The 24,419-nt window shown below is 56.9% G+C and overlaps 1 protein-coding gene across 7 annotated transcripts in view; it reads left to right on the top strand.

Annotated features, from left to right (window-relative positions):
• Window positions 1–24,403, top strand: part of PPP1R12B (protein phosphatase 1 regulatory subunit 12B) — a 194,315-nt gene extending 169,912 nt beyond the window's left edge. For 4 of the 7 annotated variants that reach the window (XM_060299036.1, XM_060301322.1, XM_060301606.1 and 1 more), the window contains 7 exons: window positions 7,459–7,475; window positions 10,615–10,744; window positions 11,584–11,688; window positions 14,123–14,176; window positions 14,811–14,861; window positions 18,740–18,905; window positions 22,705–24,403. In XM_060299036.1, the coding sequence (XP_060155019.1) occupies window positions 7,459–7,475; window positions 10,615–10,744; window positions 11,584–11,688; window positions 14,123–14,176; window positions 14,811–14,861; window positions 18,740–18,874 (492 nt within the window). In that variant the 3' untranslated portion in view covers window positions 18,875–18,905; window positions 22,705–24,403. The remainder of the gene's footprint in view (window positions 1–7,458; window positions 7,476–10,614; window positions 10,745–11,583; window positions 11,689–14,122; window positions 14,177–14,810; window positions 14,862–18,739; window positions 18,906–22,704) is intronic. The other 3 variants (XM_060299520.1, XM_060300378.1, XM_030844405.2) reach the window with 3 other exon arrangements.
• Window positions 24,404–24,419: the final 16 nt, after the last annotated feature.

Genomic DNA, 24,419 nt, shown 5'->3' with positions numbered 1-24,419 from the left:
AAACCTCCAGACAGCGTCGGGCTTTCTTTTCTGGCAACCCTTTTTATCTGCTGTGTGTACCAGACAGCCTAGTGTCTGACTGCACTCAGGTGATGACTGTCACTGTTGTGTGGATGTGCTCAACTTTCCCCCACCAGAGAGGGGATCTGAGCCCAGAGGACACTGTCTGAGGCCCCCTCCCTCACAGGGAAGGGGTGCACTGCCGACCCTGGTCTGGTCTCTACTCCTGGCCTGTGCGGCCCCCTGGAGGGGGTCGGCCGTGCACTGTGAAATCCTGTTTCTGTAGTGAGGGCTAATAGCCACAGGTGTTCTCAAGGCTCTTCAGATCCCCACTTGTTGCAGTTTGCTAGGGTGTCGACAGCTCTAAAATATGTGAGTTAATATTTTGGTTTCTGTGGGAACAGAGAGAGAAAGCTAAGAACAAAGGAAGTCCCTAACCTTTTGTGGAACTTACTTAGCAGAAAAAGTTTTTCCTTACGCTACTTAGGTCCCGAGTATCTGTTTCCTCTTAAGAGGTGAGGTCTGGAGAGCCTCACTAACCCCTTGGCAAGGGTTTTGATTCACAACCTAGTCTGAATAAAATTAAAATAACTGCTACCCACATAGGCTGCTGGACAGTCATATTTCCCAGGTGACAAATCCACCTCTTCCCAGGCTGTGGGCCTGGAAAGCTTGATGCTGAGGAGGCATGACGATGGCCCTAACGGGGTGGCGGGACCCACTACCCTGCAGAGCCTCACAGCCCCGGGGGCCACGCTCAGGCCGCACTTGGAATCGTCTGCGCGATGTCAGGGGCTACTGCAACTCCGTGCACGCCAGTGCAGACCTGAGACTAAGTGAAAGTGTGTGTTCAGTGTGAGTGACATGACCCCTGGCTAGAGCCACACGCGTTAGAGCAGCTCGTCGTCCTTGGTCACCGTCACCTGGCGTGTGAAAGCTGCCTGGAGAAGACGCCGCAGTCTGCAAGTGTGCTTACGGATCATAGGGGTTTACAGATGGCCTTTAAACACGAAGGGCTTGCCTTGGGTATTTCAGGGAAACTTTAGTACGTTCCGATATTTCCTTCTACAATAAGTACATTTTGTGAGTTCCCCAAAATATCTAGAAAGTCTTCAGAAGCTGGGAATATCCATAAAGAACAGGTACAGGCCTGCATAGAAAATAAGAGCTGTAGAATTCCAGTAATGTTTGGGCAGCGTGGTCTATAGATATAGCAGAAGATGGGTCTCTTTCTACCATTTGAAATACAGTGAGATGGACCAGAATATGTGCGGTAGCATTCAATCATCTCCTTTCTACGTGCAGTATTAAATTGGTAGGGTCGTTGCAATCTGGCAGTGAGGTTCTTCAGAAATATTTACAGTGGAAACGGGATTATAAGTACTGTATTTCTTGACTTTCCTGTTTTTCCCCGTATGTATTAAGTACTTGGTAAAGACAAATCGAGGAGTAAAGGAAGATGAAGTTAGCTGTAACTTAATACTTTTAATGCTGTTAGAATCTGGCTTGGAGGTGTCCTCTGGCACACACGGCTGCTCGGTGGATGCACACTTGCCCAGCACCAGTCGTGCTTTCGGCAGTGTTCTGATTCAGAATGTCTGTAATCACCCCACTGCAGCTGACTGGCCGTGTACTGTGGATGTTCCTTCCTCTGAGGATGTTACAGGTAAACGAGACCATGTCTTTCTAAAGCGGGACTTTCTAAACTGGCTCGTTTCGATGCCCCGGCCTGGGCTTCAGGGCCCGTGTATGGGATGAGGTGGCCCTCCCTCGGCCTGTTGCGGGCGTCACCGACCTTATGAGACGTGGGCCTGATCCAGTCACCAGCCCTGCACGCAGAGAGCTTTCTTGGCTGATGGCAGAGGAGTGTGGAAAGGAGCCCCCGTGTCACTGCGTGAAGTGGGGAACGACACGGGGGCCTCCAGGAGCAGCGGCAGCCCCGGCGGCCACAGGCAGCGGTTTTCCCCCGGTCCTCCCGGTGAGAGCCCAGCCAGCAGACACCCGGTTCTGCCCATGAGAACCTGAGCAGGGCGCGGCCAAGCCGATGGTGGGGCAGCAGCAAGAGAAAATGAATATCATTGGACGTCTGGTGATATTAAGGGAATACTCATTTTTTAGATACAGGGAAGAGCACCTAACGCAGGCCTCAGCGTCACTGTGCCCTACTGTCACACCTCTGCGTAAATAGTGGAAGTTTTTATCCCCCCCCGCCCCCACGTGTATCTCCAGATTGTTCAGGACCCCCAGATATATTACTGGAACGGTAAGACTCAGAAAGATCCTTTTCAGAGCTGGAGCCCACTAGGCTGCCCTTCCAAGTTTCCCGAGAGCCCCGATCCTTTGCGTTATGAGGGGGCTCTTCCCTGCAGGCAGAAGGCTTAGGAAGCCTGAGTGCGTCTGAGACGAGTATAGGGAAGGATTCTCAAACTCCAAACGTCGTAGAACGGTTGTCCCCAGAGCTCAGGTAGCGTCCAGGTCTGGGCCAGGTCTGCGGCAGGTCCTCACTGCAGCCACACCCACGCTCCTCAGAGCTCTGGCCTCTCCCAGGAACACGGAAGTGAAGTAGGAGGTTTACCCGGAGGCTTTCCCATCGCTGCAGCGTCAGGCCCATTTTGGTCTTGGTGTGGCCACGTGACGTGGCTCGTTCCTTTCCCTTGGGCCCAGCTTCCAGAGCTAAGATTTTATTTTAAACTTGGTCAGAAGAGTTTGGTTTTAATTATCTGCCTTCCTGAACTCCCGATAACTTCACGTTAAAAGCTTTCGTGGGGGGTTTCCTAGCCAGTCTCTGGTGTTCGGAGAAGTCTCCACATTTCACAAATCAAAGCCAGCCCTGTTCCGTCCCTTCCCAGGGTTTCCATCTGAATTCATGGTGCTCTTCGTTCTGTTCTTTTATTAGAAACAGGCCCCAACCCATGAGATTGTTATGGGAGAATTCAGGAGGTATGAGAGGAAGGAGCCTGCTTCTCGGTTTTGGAGCATTTTTTAAATTATGGTGCGTCTGGCTCGTCTTTCTTTTTACTTTCTGTTTTCTGTGTTCGCTTTGGTTTCTAAAGTCTCTGCTGCTGCAGGCCCCATTCACAATGTCTGTGGCCCCCAGTTGGGCCATAAAAGCTGTGAAAGTAATTCCTTCTCTGAGCCGTTTGCCTCTAGCTCAGACACACCAGAGAGCCCGGCCTCAGTGGCCATCAGGTGTTTGTTTTCAGTGGCGGCAGAGCAGCAGTCTCCAAGCAGAAGGTCCTCCTGAGACGTCCTGACTAGAGCACGTGCCACGGGACGTTGCTCTTAACCTGTAGGCTGCGTAGAAGGCTCGGGCCTCTCCTAAAATAAACGGCGTCACCATGGGCAGATGCGCCGTTCAGACCCGGCTCGAGAGTGGAGTGAGAGTCGCTGCCCCACGTCCACGGGGGGAGCTTGCAGGGAGAGATGGGCCTTTCCCAGAACACAGGCGAGGGGAACCCCGCTCCTGGCCTCCGAAGGGCGCAGATTGGCTGGGGCCCCAGGCCCTGTGTTCTGGGGCTTCTCCTCAGTCGCTGCCCATGGGGCCGACTCTCAGGCTCCGCTCTGGAGGGTCTTCGATGTCCTTCCCCAGCCTCTGACGCTGTCCTTTACTGCCCCCCCGCCCCGGCGAGACCACGTAGGCAAGCCCGCACTGCCCCGCCCCCTGCTCTCCAGACCCACTCCGTGCTTTCCCTGCAGGGACGGAGTCAGCTCTTCAGACTGAGACACAGTGTCCGGGTGACGGTGAACTGTGCTCAGTTTGAGTGACAGGAGGAGGAAGAGGGAAAATGGAAGTTAAGTCTCCACCAGTTCAGCCACTCTGCTCCTTTTACCCAAGAAACCCAAACTTTCTCTCCCTAAATCTAACCACTGTTTGTCAAACACCAGATTATCTAGGATATCAAGAAACCACGCAAACCAGTAGTTTCTGGAAGTATGATCTAAATACCAAAGCCATTTTATCAGAAGCTGGGGATTGAGTCCCAGGTCCCGTACACTTTTAACCCACTTGCCCTCTGGCCTCCAAGAACTGTCTTCTCAGGCTAATTTCTGTTACGATGAGAACACCATCTCCTCCAGAAATCCCAGGTGTCTTCCTTCTTTGAAATGGTACTGTTTGCTTCATGGCAAACAGTGCTACCTCTACAACCTACAACCGTGCTACCTCTATGGCCCCAAATCTTGTTTTCTGAGACTCTCACTCTTCTCTAAGGAGTTAGGTCACCTTCTCGGGACGTGGCTAAGGCGAGTCCTTGAAGGCAATGATAAAAAGCCTGAGGGTTCCAGAGGGCTCCAGGATTTGGGGGGGGTGGCGCGGAGGGGGAGTACTAGAAGGATGGAGGGCGGGCTTGGAGGGACCCCTGTTTCCTCTGACACCTGGATCAGGTGACAGTCTACTCGTCACAACACCTGATGAAAGTTCATCCCAAAGAACTTGATAACACGCATCTTACATGCCTGAAGAGTACAACAAACAGCAGACTGTCCTGTTTGTTTTCAATTACCCCTGGCAGGTAGAGATAGGAGTGCCGCTCTTGGGCAGCCCCCGTAGGACGCACCGCCCTCCAGGCTGGCCTCTGGGGAGGGCTTGCCTGGGGCTGCCAGGACCCCGTGGGCTTTTTCTGATTGCTGCGTGGCAGTGCTGACCTATTTTCTGTGTCTTTAAGTTTTTGCCTGTTTGTATCTTGTATCAGCCTCCTCAGTAGAGGCCACTCAGTGTCACTGCATGCGATGCTGCCCTGTGAGAACTTCTGCTGGTGCGATGATGGCATCAGCAGCTCCGCAGTACTTCCAGGCCATCCCGAGTGGGAAAGGTTAGTTACCCGGTGCTCTGATAGGAGTCGGTCAGTGGAGATGAGTAGTACGCTTTGATACTACAGAATGGCTCAGACTGAGGCCTGGGAGAAGCCAGATTTCCCTGCCTTAATGAAAGGAAGAACTTTCTTCACTTAGAGAGGCCGCTGCCAGCGTCGGCACAGCAGACTGAAAGCTGGACATGTAGTAAAATCTCCCCCCACGAATCACATTCTTACAGAGAGGATGTTACCGCACCCTCAAGTGAGATCCCACAGTTGGGCACCACCGAGTTGGTAAACAGACACGTCTGTCGGTCACGTCGCCAGGCCCCCGTCTTCGCCCTGGGCACAGGTGTGCTTGGGTTTCTGTGGAAGAAGACGACCAAGGCGTGGGGCAAGCTGGCGAGGTTGTAAAGGGGTCGTTCTCCGTGCCTGGGGAGGGCGTGGGAGGCTCCCAGAGGCTCTCCCATGGGGGCGATGGAGCGTGAGAAAGGCCATTCTGCCCAGAAGCCGCGGGAGAGTGGACGGGAGCCTGTGAGCTCAGTCCCCGCCCTGCCCCACCCCGGTCTCCCAGGTCCTGAGTTAACTTGCTGCTCTAACCAGCAGCAGCCAGTGTGGTGCGTTCACAGCTGCGAAGCGAGGCGGAGCTGGCAGGGCGTTGAGGAGTCGCTGGTCTAGATGTCAGAACAGAGACTGGTTCCCAGGCCCAGCCGATGCTGAGGCTGGCAGGCCCCTTCCCGAAGGCTGAGCTGTTGGCTGGGTGTTTGGTGAGCAGTGCAGGCCCTGGGGGCGTCACTGGGAGTGAGGCGGTGGCCAAGCCGCAGGGAGGGGGGTGCGGGGAGACCTTGGATGTGTGTGTGTGCGCGTTTCCCGAGCATCATCTTCTCGTCCGTTTCTGCCGGGAAGGGGCCCCCGGACTCCCCGTCTGCCCCGCGCAGCTCAGACGGGCCCATCGGCACTGCTCTCACACAGCTTCTCTGCTGCCCCTCCTCGGGGCCTCCCCTACGGGCCCTGCTCTCCGCGGTCCTTCAGTTCAGTAGGGCCCCTGGCGTTGCCTGGGATGGAGTCCGGCCTCAGTTACTCACGGGTCTGGGGCGTGTCCCATTGGGCAGTCCCCCTGAGCTGTGAATGCCCCCCACGCCCCCCGGGCACCACCAAGGCCAGCTCTCAGCACAGAGCTGGCAGGTGGGCATGGCCACCGGGGGAAACCTCAGCACCACTGAGCACACTGGAAGCGTTTTTATATATTAAGTAATTCTTGAGACGTGGCTAAAATTTAGTTTCTTTTTTGACAAAAGTCTTCAAGTCAGAGAAAAACAACCCTTAGTTAATGTTGGTAAAAGCAGTGATTGATGGGATATTATAAATGTGAGACAGGAGAATTCCTGAATCCCAGACTCACACGTTTTAGGGTGCCCGATTCCAGTGTAGGAGAACGTTACAGACACAGCGCACGGTCTCTCACCGATTCCTCCGCCTCAGATGGGACACGTCTTCACATTAAAAAGCCCATGGTTAGTGGTGCTTAACCTGGGCTGCGTGATGGGTCACCTGGGGGACTTTTTACAATTCATGGAAGAAGGCCCAGCTCTAGGCCTGTGGAGAGAGAACTTCCCAGACTGAGGTTAGGCGGAGGACGTTTTGGAAAAGCCCACGAGAGGACTGATGAATGGAAGCCCCGGGTTCAAGACAGAAGTCCACGGGGAAAAGCCACCTTGCAGCGAGGTCACCTGGTTGGTCCCTCCAGCCAGCAGTGCTGGCGCTCTGCCCCCCTGGGCAGCTTCAGGGTGTGGTATGTGGGGCCCTCACGCGGTGTGGCCTTCAACAGAGCAGTGTCCCCAGGCGACGGCCAGAGGAGCAGGGGTTCGCTGCTCCTGTTAGGTAACCGGGCCTGATTTCTCGTCCTCCTTCTTTCGTCTGCCCTTGAGGGTTTTGTTATTCTTTAACACCTCAAAGGAGGGAAAATACATTTAAATCAATTGAGGGTTTTTTTGGCCTCAGTTCTTTTTATAAAAAAGTGGAGATAGAGGGTAAAGGTCATCTGTGATTAAAAATAAATGTAAAAGGCATAATCATTGTTGTTTGCAGCGACCATAGGTAGCCGAGCTCAGAGGTCAAATCTGTAAACTCCTTTCTTCTGAGATCTCAGTACTTTGTTACTCTTTTCGTTTTTTTACCACCATCCTAGGGGTGGGTGTGGGCCTTTCCCCCGCTCTCCTCTCCCTTCACTAGGGACCTGGGAGGAAGTGGGGACCGTCCTGGACCTTCACAGCCATGGATACCGTGTTCACACGGGCAGGGCCGAGGGTGTGAGTGGAGGGAGGTGGGTAGAATGGACGCTGAGATCCAGAGAGGCAGCCTGTCACACAGGCCCAGGCAGTCCTGGGACACAGGACGGCTTGGTAGGTGGCAGGGCGGGTGATCATTTCACACGTTGCTGGACTCCAGTTTAATGAGATGTGCTCCCAAAGCCTCAAGTCTCGCAAGTTATGGGCACAGGCGTGGGCGCTTAGCCGAGGAGCCTTTTCTCACACTGTGAGGCTGCACCCCTGTCTTCAGCCGTGAAGCTGAGATGTCTGATTTGAAGAGTACATTTGTAAACGGAAATAATAAATGTCAGTCCCTTGCTAATGCTGATTTTTTTGTTTGTCTCTTGTTTCTCCAGCATGAACGACTTTCTAGGTAAGACCTTGCCTGCCTCACACTCGTGAGTAGACGCATGTGTGGTTGCACGTGGTTTTGCCTAGTGTAACAGCCTCTCTCCATCCTCCCGTCTCATTTCCACAGCCCCACAGTCACAAGCGGCTCCCTTCGGCCCCCGCACGGGCCCCTCTGTCCAGTCACGCTGCATCCCACCTCCATGTTGGTTCCCTGAGCACCGTGCCCGCTCCCCCCAGCCAGGGCTAGGGAGACATTAGTGTCCTCACCTTCGTGTAGCGTACAGATGACTGGACAGGCCGTCTCAGGGGAGGGATGGAAGTACAGAAGGGCACTCAGGGCAGAGGAGAGGCCAGCCTGACTGGCTGGTTCAGGGAGCCTGACACTGTTCCCTGTACCCACATGGGGCCCAGGAATAGTTTATCCAGTGAACCAAAGACCTGCTTTGCAGTTGCTGAAAAGTTAAGCATATCAGAGTTTGGGGAATGATCCTCTGTAATTTTTCACCTAGTACCTAAGGGTACAAAATTGATCTTGCTGAAGAATAAAATAAAATAATAGAGACTGGGACTTCCATGGTGGCGCAGTGGTTAAGAATCTGCCTGCCAATGCAGGGGACACAGGTTCAAGCCCTGGTCTGGGAAGATCCCGCATGCTGCAGAGCAACTAAGCCCCTGCGCCGCAACTACTGAGCCTGCGCTCTAGAGCCCACGCGCCGCAGCTACTGAGCCTGCGCTCTAGAGCCTGTGAGCCACAACTACTGAGCCTGCGCGCCTAGAGCCCATGCTCCACAACAAGAGAAGCCACTGCAATGAGAAGCCTATGCGCTGCAGCGAAGAGTAGCCTCTGCTCGCTGCAACTAGAGAAAAGCTTGCGTTATTTTATTATTATAAAATAATAGAGAATGTGGAGCCAGAGTTTGAATCTCCCATTTTCCACTGTTCCTCTGATGACGAAATTAAGAGGAGATTGGGAAGATGTAGTTACAGGATACCATAGGGCAAATGAGTTTCATAATTTGTTTAATAATTGAGCTGGTTCTACCTTATTAATATATTTTAAAATTTACAAACTTGCGTGTATTCTTCCTTTGCTTGCCCTCTCACCAAGCACCAGCTTAGGATAAATATAATTTCCAACTAACCCAGCAGAAAATTCGCTTTGCAAAATTGGTGGAGAGTGGTGTTTTGTTTGCTACAGTTAATTTCTTGTGAACTCTGTTACATTATAATGACCATTTGTGAAAATAAATTTCCCTGCAGACTTCAAAATATGCTATAAAACTGTAGCAGTTAAAACAGTGAGATTCTAGAACACAGTCGACAGCCCCCAAAAGTCATGTATGACTTTCCAACTCAGTGGAGAAAGAATCATTCTAATTACGTAAAATTTAAAATCTCTGCTATTAAAAGAGACAAAAAGGAAAGTAGGGAAAAACATTTTTTGCAACCTATGTTAGATAGTTTTAAAAGCCCCCGTGTATGTAGGATGCTCCTGCAATATAATGAGGCAAAGATTAACAAAGGCTATGAATAGGCCCTTCAGAAACTAAGGTAAATAATCAAAGGTATTGAACCTCCATAATGATTTTAAAGCATTAAAATGAACAACAATAAGATATTTCTCCTATTGGATTGAAAAGTTTTAAACCTCTCTAGAGGGCAGTATGGTAACATATATATCTGCATTTAAAATATTATTTATCTCTTGACCAAACAGTTCCACTGCTAAGATTTTATCCTAAGAAAATAACAAATACACTAAGATTTACAGACAAGTCTTATTGTAGCATTATTTACAGTAGCTAAAAAATTTCAAACCATATGTGTCTATCAATAGAGGATTAAACTGTCATACAGCCATACAGTGGAAGGCTACGCAGTCATTTTTTTTTAACGAGGCAAATGTGTTTTTACTTACATGGTGAGATGCCTGCAGTCGTGAGTGCGTAGGTATAGGGGAGAGACCACAGAAGGTATTCTCTGGTTTTATTTACAGAAATATTTATTTTGACATCCCTGTTTAACATCCTGCAAGGATATGAACTGAACTGTTGGTAGAGATTGTTCCTTGGGCAGGACCGTGGGGTGACTTTCACTTTCTATTTTAGACACTTTAGTTCCAATGCTTAAACTGTTCAACATGCATGTATTGCTTTTGCAATCAGGAAAGTCAATAAAGAGATTTCTATTTACAAAAGATTTTTTAACTATGAGAAGGAAAAGAATGCAGTAGAAAATGTTGTAGGACTGAGCACCTCTGTGAGGAAAAGACAGCCCTTGGTGTCATCAGCAGCTTTGCCCCCACCCCTGCTCAGCCTCTTCTGGTACCTAGTCCACCCCCACCCCCACGCCCGCGTGGCCCCTGCAGGACAGGAACGCGGGCGGAAGCTCCGCAGCTGGGGCTCTTCACACCGCCCGGTTCAGGGGTAGAGCCCTGGAGGGCTGGTTTGCACGTGGCCCTTCCGTGGGCCGCCTTTTAGCTTGGAAAGAGCAGAGTGCCAGAAAACTAGGAGCCAGTGTGAAGGACCAGGGTGCCAGTCATCCGTCCACTTAAGCAGGAGGTCAGCTGAGAGGCCCTTGACTCATGGACCAGTCAGTACTGGGACGAAGCCACCGTCCGCCCCGAAAGTGCAGTCGCTACGAGACATGAAGTCCTGTCACAGGTGTGGCGTCCAGAGGAGAGGGTGCAACGCGAGCTATCCCGGCACCGGGTGGCGCCCCCGACACCTCTGGGGGTCCAGGCGGCCTGCTGAGCCCAGGTTGCCACCCTCACCCACCCCTGCTTGCAGCTCCAGGCCCGTGTGTTTCTGGCTCATTGGCACTTCATTGGAACCATTTTCTAAGAGCCACTGAGATCCCAGAAACTTCTGCGTTTAAAAGCATGCTCTTGAGGGAAGCTGTTTGGCCCTAAGCTAATTTGAGAAGCTCTGCGCTTGCCGTCGGCACACAGCCACACCACCGACCTCCCGAGTCAGCTCCATGCTGGGTGGGTGCTGGCCTCCTCCCCCGAGCAGTGCCCTCGGCAGGCGGGGAGGCCCGGGCCTGTTCTGGCCAGAGTGCTCAAGCACATCTTAGGAAAGGCGCCCACCGCCCTTAAGCATCACCTCCCTCCACCTTTTCGTTCTCGGAAGCCACTTGTACCTTTACTGTGTCTCCCACAGGTTGGAATTGGGAGGCAGTGACGCCAGCAGCGAGCGGGCCTCGGCCAGAGCCCGCCGGGAGGCCCGCGAGGCCCGCCTGGCCACCCTGAGCAGCCGCGCGGGGGAAGACAGCAGCAGGGACTACAGAAAGGTGGGGGCTCCCGGGTCCCCGCGCAGGGGTCCCCTCCACTCGACCCTCCTGCCTCTTCCTTGCTGAGAGGCGGGAGGGCAGGTGCTCCAGCGACAGATGCTAACGGCCAGCACATTTACCCCCCTCTCAACCAGCTGAATGAAGACCCCTTCACGTATTGTTCTCAGTGCAGTGAAAATGCGCCTAAGTCAGATATTTAGAGGTGGAGGAAAAAGTAAGGGTTAAGAATTGTGGAAAGGGAAATGAGAGTAATGCTGGTTGCCTGGGCCCGGAGAATCACTTGATGAACTCTGATATTTTTAACAAACACGTGCTTTTAATGAGGTCCTGTGAACGTCAACCAGATACTTCTCGGCAACGGTAAATAGCAACAGTCTGGTTTGGGGGGTTTCCATCATTTTATGGTGGGTTGCCTTTGGTTCTTGAGGGAGAGAACCCAGCTCCAGGGACGGCTCAAAAACCTGCCCTTTCAAGTGCTTAAGATGCCAGGAAAAAACTTTTTTGTTAAGAAAATGTTTTGTTGAACAGAACTTGGCTAAGATGGATACACAGGAGGGCGGCTCCAAAAGGAAGCCTCTTTTGTGTGGGAGCCACGTCTTTAAGCCATGCGCATGCCCTCCCTGCTGGAGGTGGTGGACGGCCTTCCCTGCCCCACCCCACCTCCTGGGCAGTAACACTGTTGGCAGTGGAGCATCATTTGTGTTCAGCACCTGGGACCTCAGGGTTCCAGCGGCAGGAGAGCCAGAGCCCTTGGCTGAATATCCTCTGTCCCTGGGCCCTTCTGTCTTCCTGCTCCGCCCACAGGGTGGGGACCTGACTCCATCCTCTCCCTCCCCCAGCTCTACGAGAGCGCCCTGACCGAAAACCAGAAACTGAAGACAAAACTTCAGGAGGCCCAGCTCGAGCTGGCAGACGTGAAATCCAAGCTTGAGAAGATGGCCCAGGTGAGGAGGGGGAGAGGGGAGGGGGCGAGGTAATCAGGTCAGCCCTCCCCCTCCCAGAGATTTGGTTTGGGGTTCACACCGCGTTGAACTTAAAATTGGAAACTGATGGTCCAGTGGACCGTTTCTGGCCCCCGAGTGCTAGTAATTACTCTTACGGGTCATCTGCTCATTTCTTAGCGGAGAGCGTGGGCCAGCGTCAGGGCTTGGTCGTGGGCAGTGTGTGCCTCCTGCCTTGTCGGTCGTGGTTTGGTCACAGCAAACCCAGGACGAAGGTGTCATTGGGACGTTGGGTTCCGTCCTGCAGCACCTGTGCCGGAACAAGGAACCAGATAAAGCTCTTCCTCTCGCTGCCAGGCCTGCTTTCAGTAGTGGCACAGAGCGGGCGGTGCACTCACCGCCAGGGAGATAGACCCTCACTGAAGGCTGGCGCGAGCCCTGTCTTGGGTTATTGCTGGGTCAGCAGGAAGCCGCCTGGAGGCCTGGGGATGAGAATTTGGACTGTCACCGGGAAGCTCAGATGAAGACCAGAGCTGGCTGTCGGTTCCACCCCAGGGTGGGATCCAAAAGCAGAGACGAAAGCGCTGGGATCGACGGCAGTGAGCATGTGGGGCTTGGGCCAGTGCCTTCCCAACACCCCCGGGCAGGCAGGGGTGCTGGCGCCCGAGGGGCTGCGCTTTCCTGAAGGGCTCGGCCAGCGCAGAGTGGGCCTGTCCTGGGAGCTGCCCGTCCGTCATTGTCATCGTGGAAGGGCCCCGCCTGGCTGTGGCGGCCGGGGCCAACTTGGTCCTGAACCAGCACGGGCTGGTCCTGCCAGGAGCCACGGCCCGCCCGCCCCGCTCCCTCCTCTGCAGAAGCCCCAACAGTGCATCCTTTGAGCTTCGGGGTCTCGGCTTTGGAGTCGCGAGCCGGGGACACAGATTGCACAGAGGGCATTGAAAATAACCTCAGCCTTTTAGCCTCTGGGGAAGAGCATTGACTTTCTAGCCACCTGCTTTGCTGGGTGTGTTGGAATATACTGAGTTTTGCCAAATACAAGTTACTAGAATTCAGAAGAAACGGTGGTGCTACAGACCAAGCCTCTGCTCTTTACCAAAATTGGACCGTTCAGCAGGACAGTGGAGGGGAGGCCTGTCGACCCCACACATCCGTGTGGAAACAGTTAGCACGTGCACACACGGCGTGTTCCCATGAAAGGTCCACCCGAACTCGGAGGGGTTAGGGTTAAAACAGGGCAAAACAAAATTAGTTCTTTGTCGAAGAGAACTAGTTAAGTTCTGTTTGTGTAGGTGAACCAAGTAGTGAAATCGGCACAGCTTCTGCGCTGCTCAGGCTTAGGGAAGAGAGGCTTGTGGTGTAGACAGGCCGCGGCTGTGACCTTCAGAGCAGATGGTGAGAGCCCAGGACCGGAGCCAGAAATCCCAGTTTACTGCCAGTTCCAGCTAGTCCTTAATTTTTTTGAAAAAGAAAGACCAGCGTAATTTCTGTGCTTATTAAATGTTTCCATGCCTGGTACTAGGCATAAAAGTAGTCACTCTGTCGTCACTAACTATCTGTTGATTGTAAGAAATTCTGCCCAAAAGGGACTCAGGCGTCATTTCCCTGCCCTTTTTAAGAGTCGTTCCCTGAAGCTGTTCTCTGCTTTGTAGCTGTGGCGGCTAAATGTTTTTAGCTCCTCTGCAAAATTTATATTAAAGTAGAAGATGATCCAGAATCAAGTTCTAATCTTACCTGGAAGCCCAGTGTATAAAACAGAAAAAGTTCTGTCCAAAGCAGGGCAGGTCCCGTGAATGGACCCCTGAGAGGCTCTGGCAGCCCGTCCTCCCTGAAAATCGCAGCCTCGGTCCCCAAAACAGAAGGAGCAGAGCGGGAAGGGGTCACTCAGAAGAGTGCCTGGCGCTCAGGCTTTACAGGAGGAAAGGCACTTTCATTTCCTCTGGGCCTGAGATTCGAGAAAGAGGTGAGGCAGGGGCGGTGAGGGGGGAGAAGATGGTTGGCCGTGTGTGTGTGTGTGTGTGTGTGTGTGTGTGTGTGTGTGTGTGTGTGTGTGTGTGTGTGTGTGTGTGTGTGTGTGTGTGTGTGTGTGTGTGTGTGTGTGTGTGTGTGTGTGGTGTGTGGTGTGTATGTGTGTGTGTATATGTATCGTGTGTGTGGTGTGTGTGTGTGTGTGTGTGGTGTGTATGGTGTGTGTGTGTGTGTGTGTGTGTGTGTGTGGTAACGCCTCTGCACTTGTGACCGTGTCACACTCCTGGGAGCACTGCTGCTGCCTCCACTCCCGGTGGGGATTCTGTGAACTCGGAAGGGCGGCGACTTCGTCTCTGTGACATCAGGACCCGTGGGTTGGGCCACATGTCGGGGCGCCCGGTGGGGCTGGACTAGACGGGCCCTCTGGCCCTGAGACACTCCAGTAACAATGTGTTCCTTCCGTTTGCACCAGCAGAAACAAGACAAGACTGCCGACCGGTCGTCGGTGCTGGAGATGGAGAAGCGGGTGCGTGTGCGTGGGGGGAGGACACCGTCTGAAGGAGGCGGGCGCCTGCGCATCCCATCCCGGGGGGCGTCTCTCCTCTCTGCCTGACTCTGGAGAGCAGTTCGGTTGCTGGTGCTTCGGTCTCCTGAGAGCTCGGGGCGGGAGGGTCCTCAGGGGGCCGTCTGCGTCGCCCTGGGAAAGCGGAACTGCGCAGGCTCGCCTGCCACGGCGTGTGGTCCAGGCCTCTGGACCCTTCCCGTCCCTTTGAACAGAGGGGGAGCTTCAGCAGGACCCTCTGCCCCAGGTCGAGGTCTCAGGACTCCAGCCCTAAGAAGAGCAGACATCCTGCTGGCCCTGACCGAGGTGGGGCAGCTCCGGGCCAACTGCTGACCCCCGCTGACCCCTCTCAGAGTGTCTTTCTGGGGTTGACATTCTCGGGTTGGGAAAACTCAGATTTATCGATGAACCCTAGCTTTGACTTGACCCTGGGCATGTAATGGGTTCCCATCTCCCCCGGTTGTGTTTAATTTGGAAAGCAGCTAAGTTTTATCCCCATGGCTTTGGGGTCCGGATAAGTTGGGGGTGGGGTGGGGGGCAGGGTTTTGACTCCTTTCCAAATCTGTCAGATGTTCAGCAGTTTGGTTGTGTTGAACAGGAGAGGCGAGCCTTGGAGCGGAAGATGTCGGAGATGGAGGAGGAGATGAAGGTATGGAGAGGCGCGCTTGCCGTGTGCCTGCACCCAGGCCTGCGGGCGGGTCAGGGCAGCCCGTGAGGGGTGCGGGCATGGTGAGGACGAGGCGAGCCTGTGCGCGGCCCCTACCCTGGCTCTCAGCTCGCCCGGCGCCCCTGGGGCCCCTCACAGCCCCTCTGGGGACAGACGTGGCCTTTGGTGTAAGGGGATGTCGTGCATCAGGCTGGAGGCAGACCTGAGCGGAACTCGTAAGGTTTTCTCAGCAGCAGCTTCATCCCGAGGGAGGGACAGGTGAAAGTCCGAAGCCAGGTCCTCAGCTCCTGGCCCTGGGGGAGAGCCTGGGAAGCGGAGCCGGGAAGGCACGCGGGTGGAGCCAGTCCTCCATGGAGGGCAGGCTGGTTCTGCTGTTGGTCTCCTGCCCCGCTCTTGCCCCTGGAATATTCAGCCACATCTCCCTCCCCGGGGACGGTGACCATCGGGCAGCGCGTCCTGGGAGCCGCACTTGCGCTGCCCAGGGGAGGGGAGAGGGAGTGCATGTGGGAGTGCATGGACCCGGGCCTCAGGGCTGCAGCGCGTGGGGCCGCCGTGGTGGCTGGGTGCCGCTTGGCTGCTTTCCTCCCTCGGCGGATCTTCCCCCGTGAAACACATGCCTCTGGCTCCTGGAAGTGTGAGCAGAGCCCTCAGGCCAGGAGCCCTCTGCGAGAGACGTTTATTGCTCCCATGGCCTGAGAAGGTTGGTTCTTTACTGAAAAAAGTTGCTCAGGGCTCAACAAGGTCAAATGCCCGGAATCCTGTTGGTCTGCGTGGCTGCTGCACGCGGGAGGGGCAAGCCCTGTGCGCGCTCCACGCTCCCCATCCTGGACGTGCCGGGACGCCCACACGCGGTGTCAGGCAGTGCCGCCTACGTCTCAAGAACAGCCAGAAGCAAAAATAGCTGGTGGTTTTGCTTCTCCAGCTGCTGGTTCCTCTAGGCCCACCTCACCTGCCACTCAGAGCACGTTCGCAGGCTGGACAGTCTGAATGGCAGGTCCACAGCTCACGGTTGTGCAGGGGCTCCTCCATTTTTGAAGGCCTTGTGTTGTACTATCTGTTGGCAACTAACAGGATGCTCATTAAGAAATGGCCCAAACGCTGATCAGGAGCGTGGATAAGGCCCGAGCTGTTGCCTTGTAGGGCCCTTGAGGGCCCAGGCCGCCTCGTACCCTCCAGCCGGGAGGTGCTTTCTCATCCATTCAGCCCCACACGAGGGCCGGATTGCAAGCCGAGGGGGAGCAGCTGGGTTCCCCCCCACCCCTGATTCCCTCTCTGAGTACAGAGGCGCCAGGCACCCTTGGGGCCATGGGCTGGGGCAGGTGCGTCTTTCTCTCTGTCTCATCAGCCTCTCGGGCTGAGATTTCATGAACGAGGTCGTGAGTCCTTTTCTTTCCTCAATGGAGGTCAGGTACATGGAAGCTCGTGCCCCGCTCAGCCCCGGGTCGTGTGCTGGCCCACCTCAAATTCAGGCGGAGCCCGGCCATGACCGTCTAGGCCCCATACCAGTAGGTATACTGATTGAAAGCCAATCTTCTTTTAGTTAAAAAATTTCTTCATGAGTCAGCTGCCCTTGTTCTGCATTGCTAGTCGCAGACCCCTGGGGGAGAAGCTCCTGCCGGCTCAGCCCTGAGCACGTTCGCTCAGCTCGAAGCCCGGCCAGGTGAGCAGACAGCCCCGCTCCACCCAGGGACTGGGGGGGCCGTGCCAGCCGCCCGCCAGCCGACCTGGACCCTCTTTGGGGACAGAGGCTTCAGACGTACAGGCTCAAGCATCGTGAAGCTGGCGTGCTGGCTGCAGGAGGCTCGGGATGCTTGGTCAGCTCTCGGGCCCTGCACGCAGACAGCAGTCGTGGGGACACGCGTGGGCACTCGGTAGCCGGCCGCAGCACAGGTGCTGGCCGCACCCGGGCCCGGTTGAGCTGAGGGCGAGTGGAGCTGGTCCAGTTTGTACAGATGCTCAGCCCCTCCGGGAGTGGCCCACAGGGAGCAGGGGCTGTGGCCTCCAGTGAGCCCTGAGGAGCCGGGCGCTCAGGGACAGAGAGGGACTCGGGCCTGTTCCCCGCCTCCGGGAGCCGTAAGGTGGGCTCGCGCGTGGGGTGTGGGGCTCCGTGGTGGTGACACAGGCTGCGCCTTTCTGGTCTTTACTTGGGAAGGTAGGTGTTTATGGACTCTCCCCAGGAGAAGCGCACGCGGGCTGGGCTGGAGCGGGGTCGCGTCCCAGCCTCCGCCAGGCGTGCGGGTCAGCATGCCTGCGTCGGGCGGAGAGCTTTCCCGTGGCGCCTCCTCCCCTTGCCCCAGGCCCGCGCATGGGAGGAGATTGAGATGAGATTGCTCTCGGATTTTTCAATCTCCTTGCCCTGGCAGCCTGCCCGGCCACCCTGCTCTGTGCCCTCCCACCGCCTCCCCACCACGCCTTGTTCTCAGCCTCGCTCCCACGGCAGCTTCCTGCCTTTATGGCCACATTCTTCCCCCTCTGCCTGCCTGTGCACAAGTTCACCGGAATCGTCCTCCTAGTTTAACGTTAATTACCAGGAGGCAAGGACCGCTTCACGTAAGGACCGTGACTGCCTTGAAAGCTTCGGTCCAGTGTCGACCCAAAGAAGGGTGAGAGTCAGGGACTCTCCATTGGTTCTTAAATTTGGTCCCGCAGGCTGCCCCACGACCTTCTCTGTCCTCTCCCGGCCGCTGCAGGCTGCTCAGAACTGTGTGGCTACCCTCCCTTTTCCCACGGTGGCGATGCTGCCTCTGTGGGGAAAGAGATGCAGCCGTTTGTCTCTGCTTGTTTTTCCTTTTCACTGTTTTCATCTTCATGCTGCCTTTCATTTTCTTGCTTCTTTCACTCCCAAACAGCTATAACTCCTCCCATCTTTCATTTCTGTCCTTCCTGTCCACGTGGGCAGGAGAGACTTCCTCTGGTGCCCGGCGACCTGTCTGTAGTCACCACAGCCCACAGATTGTCATCTCTGTCTGTGAAGCCCCGTTCGCATGACAAGACCGTTCTCTCTCCCAGAGCTTGTGGCCTCAGCTTCAGGGTCAGAGAACTCTTAGGAAGGACTAGTGACAGGAAGCAGGCCTGGATAGGACTCAGTTTATTGCCGGCTTTAGATCCTTCGTGGGACACGGGGATTGGGAAGCATGGCTTTGGGCGGGTTGTTCTGTTCCATTTGCAACACATGCTAACAGCTGGACTGGCAAGGGTATCGGTCACCGGTCCATTTTCGTTGGACACGATGCCCTCCACCTTTGTGCAGAGCTGTGATTCCACGCAGGAGGCTGTCTGTGGCAGCTTTAAGTAGCTCCCAGCCTCTCTGTGACCCGGGCAGAGACAGTATAATCTGCCATGGGTTCCCTGGTGCATACCCTCCCGGAGCAGGTGGGGGCAGGTGGGCAGTTCTTGATCCTGGAACAGGCGTGTCCGGGCAGCAGAGGAGGCCTGGCGATGATACTTCCAGGAAAGGTAGAGGGTCTTCTGTAGGTGCGCCTCCCACAGAAAACACTTCAACAACAGGCCCTCTCTTCTTTGCCTCGTTCCATTTTTTTAAATGAGAAATAAATGAGGTAATAGAAAGACACAGAAAGAAAACAAGTGGGAGTAGGGGGCCAAGTATGGGGGGGGCGGAGGAGAGGAGCGGAGAGCAGGGCAGCAGCTGGACTTGGGAGAAGCTCCGGGCACCCTGGGCCGCGCCCCCCCCCCCCCCCACCATTCCTCTGGCCTCTCTCCTTTCCCTTCTTGCATGCGAACTAAAAGCAAAAACAAAACGTCAACAAAATGTCAATGTGATTTCTTTGTCCCACTTTTCTCTCCTCTGGTCCGTCTTGTCTCTGTCTGCTTGTCTGTCCCTCGTGTCTCACTCTCTGCAGAACCTCCACCAGCTAAAACAGATTCAGACCTTGAAGCAGATGAACGAGCAGCTGCAGGCCGAGAACAGGGCCCTGACCCGGGTTGTGGCCAGACTCTCGGAGGCCATCGAGGGCTCGGACCCCCAGGGGCTCTAGGCCTGCCCCCTCCTCCCCTCCTCCACTCCAGGCACGTTCCCTCTTGTTGTTGGTCCCGGGCTCTGCGCTCGGCCCCCAGAGCCTGCACGCGGGTTCCTGTGAAGGTCGGTGGTCTGCAGAGGCGGCATGGGCCGGGGCGACCCAGGGCCGGGGCCCGGCCTGGGCTGCCGTTGGTTTCGTGAGACTCTTCCCCTAGAGACGGAGCGCAGGTCACTCAGCCAGACGGGTCCACGCCTACTTGTGTGTGGACGCGCACACGTTTCTGGGGGGAGGTCAGGGTCTCGATCAACAGCAGTCCAAGTGCAACCTAGTCCCTGGAGCAGTCGGGTTGCGCCTGGGGTGACGGTGGCCAAGGGCAGGGGCCACACATTCCAGACCCCTGGGGGCTCGAGCACATTTGTGCCAGACACCCCTCAGAGGCCAAGGCCCGGGTGTCTGTTCAGAGCTCCCCTGCTGGTTCTGTTGTGCAGCTGGGCTGAGAACCGCGGCCCCAGGACCTGACAAGAACGAGCGCTGGGGGGGCACTGACCCAGCCCCGCTCCGTCCACCCCCTGCTGGGTCTTTCCATCCCTCTCCCTTCTTGGTGGGTGTTGCCCTCCTCCTTGTCACAGATCTGGGCCTGGGGATGTGCCCTCCCACGGCCAAACCCCCAGCCCCACTGCCAGCAGGGGGCTTGCCGAGGAGGCGGCAGGGGAGCGGGGGCTCGTCTTCACCGGAGAACCAGAAAATGCATCTTCTGCACTTGATGCCTGTCCCTGGATGTGGGTCTGCAGACAGGCTCGCAGATGTGGCTCGTTTTCTCACCGCGGCGGCGTGAGGGGTCCTCACTGCTGAGCGGTCTCACTCTCTGATATGAGTTTTTAATTTGTAGCAACAATCCAATTAGTCCTGACCCAGGCCTGTTCTTCTTTGTGCCCGTTTGCTGTGTCTTCGGGGTCAGTAGCTGGCAACTAGTACCCACTAGATCTGAAGCACCCGAATAACTGTCGGGTGGAGCGGATATCCTGCTGGAGACGCTGTGACACAGAAACTTGAGAGGGAGGTGGCCCGCGGCCCCGAGCAGCCTGCCGGCCCTCCTCGTGACAGCACGTCAGGGCCAAGCTTCACGCCAGGAGATGAGCCAGCTTTGACCTGGGGCGGATGGGTCCCCCGGAAGATGGCCCGGTTTTCTCGGTTTCCTCCTGGTGGGGAGAGCGTGAGATCAGGAGGGCTGGTGACCCTGGAGGCGGCTGTCGTCTGAGGGCCTGTGCTGAGCCCTGTACTCGCCCTTTCTCATTTATTCCCCATAACAGTCACTTTTCCTATGGGAAAAACCAAGTCACAGAAGAAGTAACTTGCCCGAGGTCACTTGGAGGGTACGGGGCGGGCAGGCCAAGGACATCAGGCTCCGGGCCGGCTGCGCACCCACCGCCTGGCAGCCCTGGTGTGGGGCGAGGGGGCAGCCTGCGGCCCCTCAGTGCCGACTCCTCAGCAGGGCCACGCAGAGAGGCCCGCCCGGGTCACGGAGAAACCCACAGAAGGCGCGTGGGGATTCCGTGGGGTCAGGTTCCAGCATCCACAAGCGCCGTCTTCCCGGAGCCGGGCCGTTGTGTGCGCGTCGCCGTGTCTGTGGGCCCTTGAGAGGTGGGCGTTGCTCAGAGACCACGCGGCTTTGGACCTGGGCCTTCGCCACCCAGCCCCTTCCAGGAGGAGCTGCCGTCCCCACCGACGGGCGCTCGGGAGGGCCGGCCTCCCCCCGGGGCCGCTGCAGCGTCGGGACCCCGCGCCGCACGCTCCTCACCCAAGGTTGGAAGAGGTGACGTTGGAGAGGAGCTGCTTCGTTCTCTTTGTCCTTCCTGTCAGACTGCGGCAAACCGGGCACTTAGAAGCGGGGAAGCTGCGCAAGCTCGTCGTGCACGGCGCCTCCACGGGTGTCCGTGCGTAATTGGCCCGTGCTCACATGCGGCTCCAAGAATCCCCTCCGCCTCCTCCTCTCCCTCCTGAGCCCGCCTTCCTCACGCTTCCTCCGCGCCCCTCTCTTCCTTCCTGGCGCTCCCTGGAGCTGGCCGCGGGAGCTCGGGCAGCTGGGAAAGTGCCTTGGCCAAGTTTTTCCCAAAGAGTTGAGTCTCAATGGGGACATAAATCTCCAAGGCTCGAGGGTGCGTTTGTACATGCTTTTAAAGGGGAGCGGCTCAGATCCAACCTGACGAGCTGCCAGCGGTGACACACGGCCTGTCCCCATGTAGAGCTTCTTCCCACCCGGGGCTCCCGTCGTGGGAACACGGCCTGAGAGTCTTGCTGGCGCCCAGGCTGCCGGCCCCGGGGTGCCCTGGGAGGGCACGTGGCAGGGGAAGAGGAGGGAGGCCACGCCCGCGGGCTGCTGCGAGCCTCTTGGCTTGAGTGTCTGGGCAGTTGAGGCCAAGGGGTGGAGGCAGAAGAGGGAGGCCGGCCAGGCTCCGACGGTGTCAGGTCAGAGGTCAGAGGACAGGCCTGCTCTGGTATTTCCTGGATTAATGCCCTCTAACTGCATGCTGTCACAGCTGTGGCCCCCACGGAGCCCCTCTTTGTGAGGGACGAGGGCGGGGATGGCTTCTTTAGGTACAAAATGGAAAGCCAGAGAGGAGAGCGGCGTGCCGCAAGCGGCACAGCTCACGGATGACGGTCGCGGCTTCCGGCCCGCGACCGCGTCTGCGGGGAAGGGGTGAGCTCTGCAGTCAGTGAGGAGCTGTGCTGTGCTGCGCTAGTGATGCTGGACTCGGGCCCTCGTCTGTGGACCTGAGGATGGCTGCGTCACAGACCCTGAGGCCGTCCTGGTGCTCCGATGTTCTGTTCCCTCCATACCAGTGCCTCGTGTGTCTGTGGTTTGTGCACACGAGGTTAGGTCTCCCTCTGCGACTTAACCTGCATCTTCCGTGAGAGGCTGAGGGAACGGTTCCTTTCTTTATGGGGATCTGACTGACCCCTGGGTGCTAACAGCAGAGCCAGAACTGGAAGTAGCCCTGGGAACATGGAGGGGCCTGTAGGTTTGAATGACTGACCAGAGGACACTCGCCCCAGACAAATGTGGGTGTGGATTTTTGTCGCCTTCACAGTGAAGAAGCACTTTCCCTCTGACCTGACTCTCTCTTGCCGCCAGCAAGGCTCGCACACCAGCCGTGCCCTCATCGGGACCCGTGGGGGCTGTCAGACACCCCACACTTTCCCAGCCTGGGCTTGGGGCCGCTGCTCCCTCGCTTCGCGAGTTGCGCGACACAGTGTGACGGTCCGGGGAGGCCGGGCTGGGAGAACAGACGTCTCCACCCCCATCTCCCACAGCAGAGCCCCAGCCCCCTGAGGGCGTGCTCGGGCTCCTGGGTGTTGGGGGGCTGGGTGTTAGGGCTCTGCTGTGGGAGATGGTTAGGTTAGGTTAGGGCTCCTGGGTGTTGGGGGTTGACTGTGGACACATGTGCTACGGCCAGCGGGGACCTCAGCGGGTTCCGGCACACGGCACCAGAAGCAAGACCCTAAGTCGTCTTGGGGGTGTGATGGGAAAGCCGAGCTGTGCCCCCCACCACGCGTTCCCGCCTTCCTTCCCTTCACCCCATCACCTCTTCCGACCCTTCCCTGTGTCCCCAGCACACATGGCACTGCCCTGGTTTCTCTGAACCAGAGGTGAGTTCCGGGGAGGAAACCCTGGAATAGTTACTGGTTCAGGAGAAGGAGAGGGTGGCACGCGGGGAAGGGGCTGTTCCTGCTGTGTGCGCGGGGGGGCTGTGGCCCCGCACGGTACCGTCACCAGCCCGTGAGCAGGAAGAAGGGCACTTGGTCCCCGTCACCAGCCAGACTGACTCGCCTTTCCCTTCCGCCGGCAGGTCCTGACAGAACTGAAATCCGACAACCAGAGGCTGAAGGACGAGAACGGCGCCCTCATCAGGGTCATCAGCAAGCTGTCCAAGTAGGCCAGGCGCTGGCTTCCCGGGACGGCGCTGGCCCCGCCTCTCCCCCCGCCGGCGCCCTCCGGCCAAGAGGAGCCACGAGGACCTTTCTCTGGCCGTCGTCCAGTTGCCGCCTCTGCACCCTCCGTGTCCCCTCCTCCGGCCCCCGCCGCTGGGGTTCAGACAGTTTTCATCAAAGCGCGACTGCGATCCCTCAACCGTTAGAGCCGTCTGGTGGAGGCCTGGGGGTCGCCAGGCCAGCCGTGGACCCGGCCTCCGGCTGCCGGGCCTCTGGTCCACGTAGCACTTGGTCCAGGCCCCAGCCCTGCTGCCACCACCATGCGCTCTGATGTGGGACACACATGGGGAGGCCTCTGGAGCTGCCGCCACTAGATCCAAGTTGACAGTGACTCCACGTTGGGGCCCCTGCTTGTCCTTGCCTCTCAGGAACTGACTTTTCTCTAACTCCCGCCGGTGGTGGTGGAATTTTTTCTACCAGCAACCCAGTGGCACCTGACTGGTCTTAACGCCCGTTCCCTCCGTGTCTGGCCCTCTCCCCAGGGCTCAGGTGACCGGGCTTGCCTCTTCCCTTTCTGCCCTTTTACTTTCCTTCCTCCGTCCGCCCCGCGGCGCGTGCCCCGGGAAGTGGGCGCTGGGACAGAGCACCGACCCCAGCGGTGTGCCCGGGCAGTGGTACCGCCGGCCTCTCCCCGGCCAGGCCGGGCTCAGCTCCCCGCCGTCCTCCCCACGCAGCGTTTCTCTGCTAGAACACCCGCCTGCCCCACCTCCCTTTGACCTGGTCTCCTCTCCTGAAGAGAAGTGGCGCCGCTGTGAGGAGGCGTGGGGGCGTCTGAGGCCCCCCCCTCATGCCTTGTGCTGTGAGCCTGGTGGGCTTGATGGCATCTGGGGCGTGTCCAGGGGAGAGACGATTGTTTGCTCGGAAGCCAGCAGGAGGAACGAGTCTGGACTCGGAGTGGCGAGACCCGGTGGCCAAGGCTGTGTCCCAGGGACCCCACCCCGCCGTCAGGGAGCCTCTGGCGGCTGCGCCTTGATCGCTCGAAAGCTGGGCGGCTTGGATGAGAGTTGAGGTCTTCCTGAGGGTCCCCCTGTAACGTGACAGCCCTGCTGTACCTGCGGCTGGGGACCCCCGAGGTGCTGACGCTGCCCTGGGCCTGGAAGTCGGTCCCCACGTGCCCTGCTTTTCCCACCTGCCGCGTCTTGGCTGTCCTTCTCTGGACGAAAACCTGGACAGGTGGCTCCCTGGGTTCAGCACAGAATTGGGTCATGAGTTCTTGATGATGCCCCAGTATTAACACTTAAGTGTTTGCTTTTTGTAGGCGCTTTATCCCTCGGCTGGTTTGAGTGTGCAGGTCGCTTTGGGGTTGCCGGAGACATTTACTGTGTAGCGGTCCGTTCTCAACATACGCTACCTCTGTCTAGTTTCTCTTTCTTTCCAGCCCCTTCCATGGCCCTCAGAAACGTCACATGCTCTTTAACCCAGAGCCATGATCAAGGTCCCAGTTCGGGATAGGAGCTTTGTCTCCTGGGGCAAAACGCCTTTCTCAGAGTGTGCAAAACCTTCCATGTCCGGCCATTTCCTGCGAGGAGCGACGCCTGGGCGGGGGTGATTTGTGTCGTCGGGGCTGGGGGGG

Source organism: Globicephala melas, chromosome 1 (assembly GCF_963455315.2).
Source record: "Globicephala melas chromosome 1, mGloMel1.2, whole genome shotgun sequence".
Taxonomy (NCBI): domain Eukaryota; kingdom Metazoa; phylum Chordata; class Mammalia; order Artiodactyla; family Delphinidae; genus Globicephala; species Globicephala melas.
This window is presented reverse-complemented; position numbering and strand designations above follow the sequence as displayed.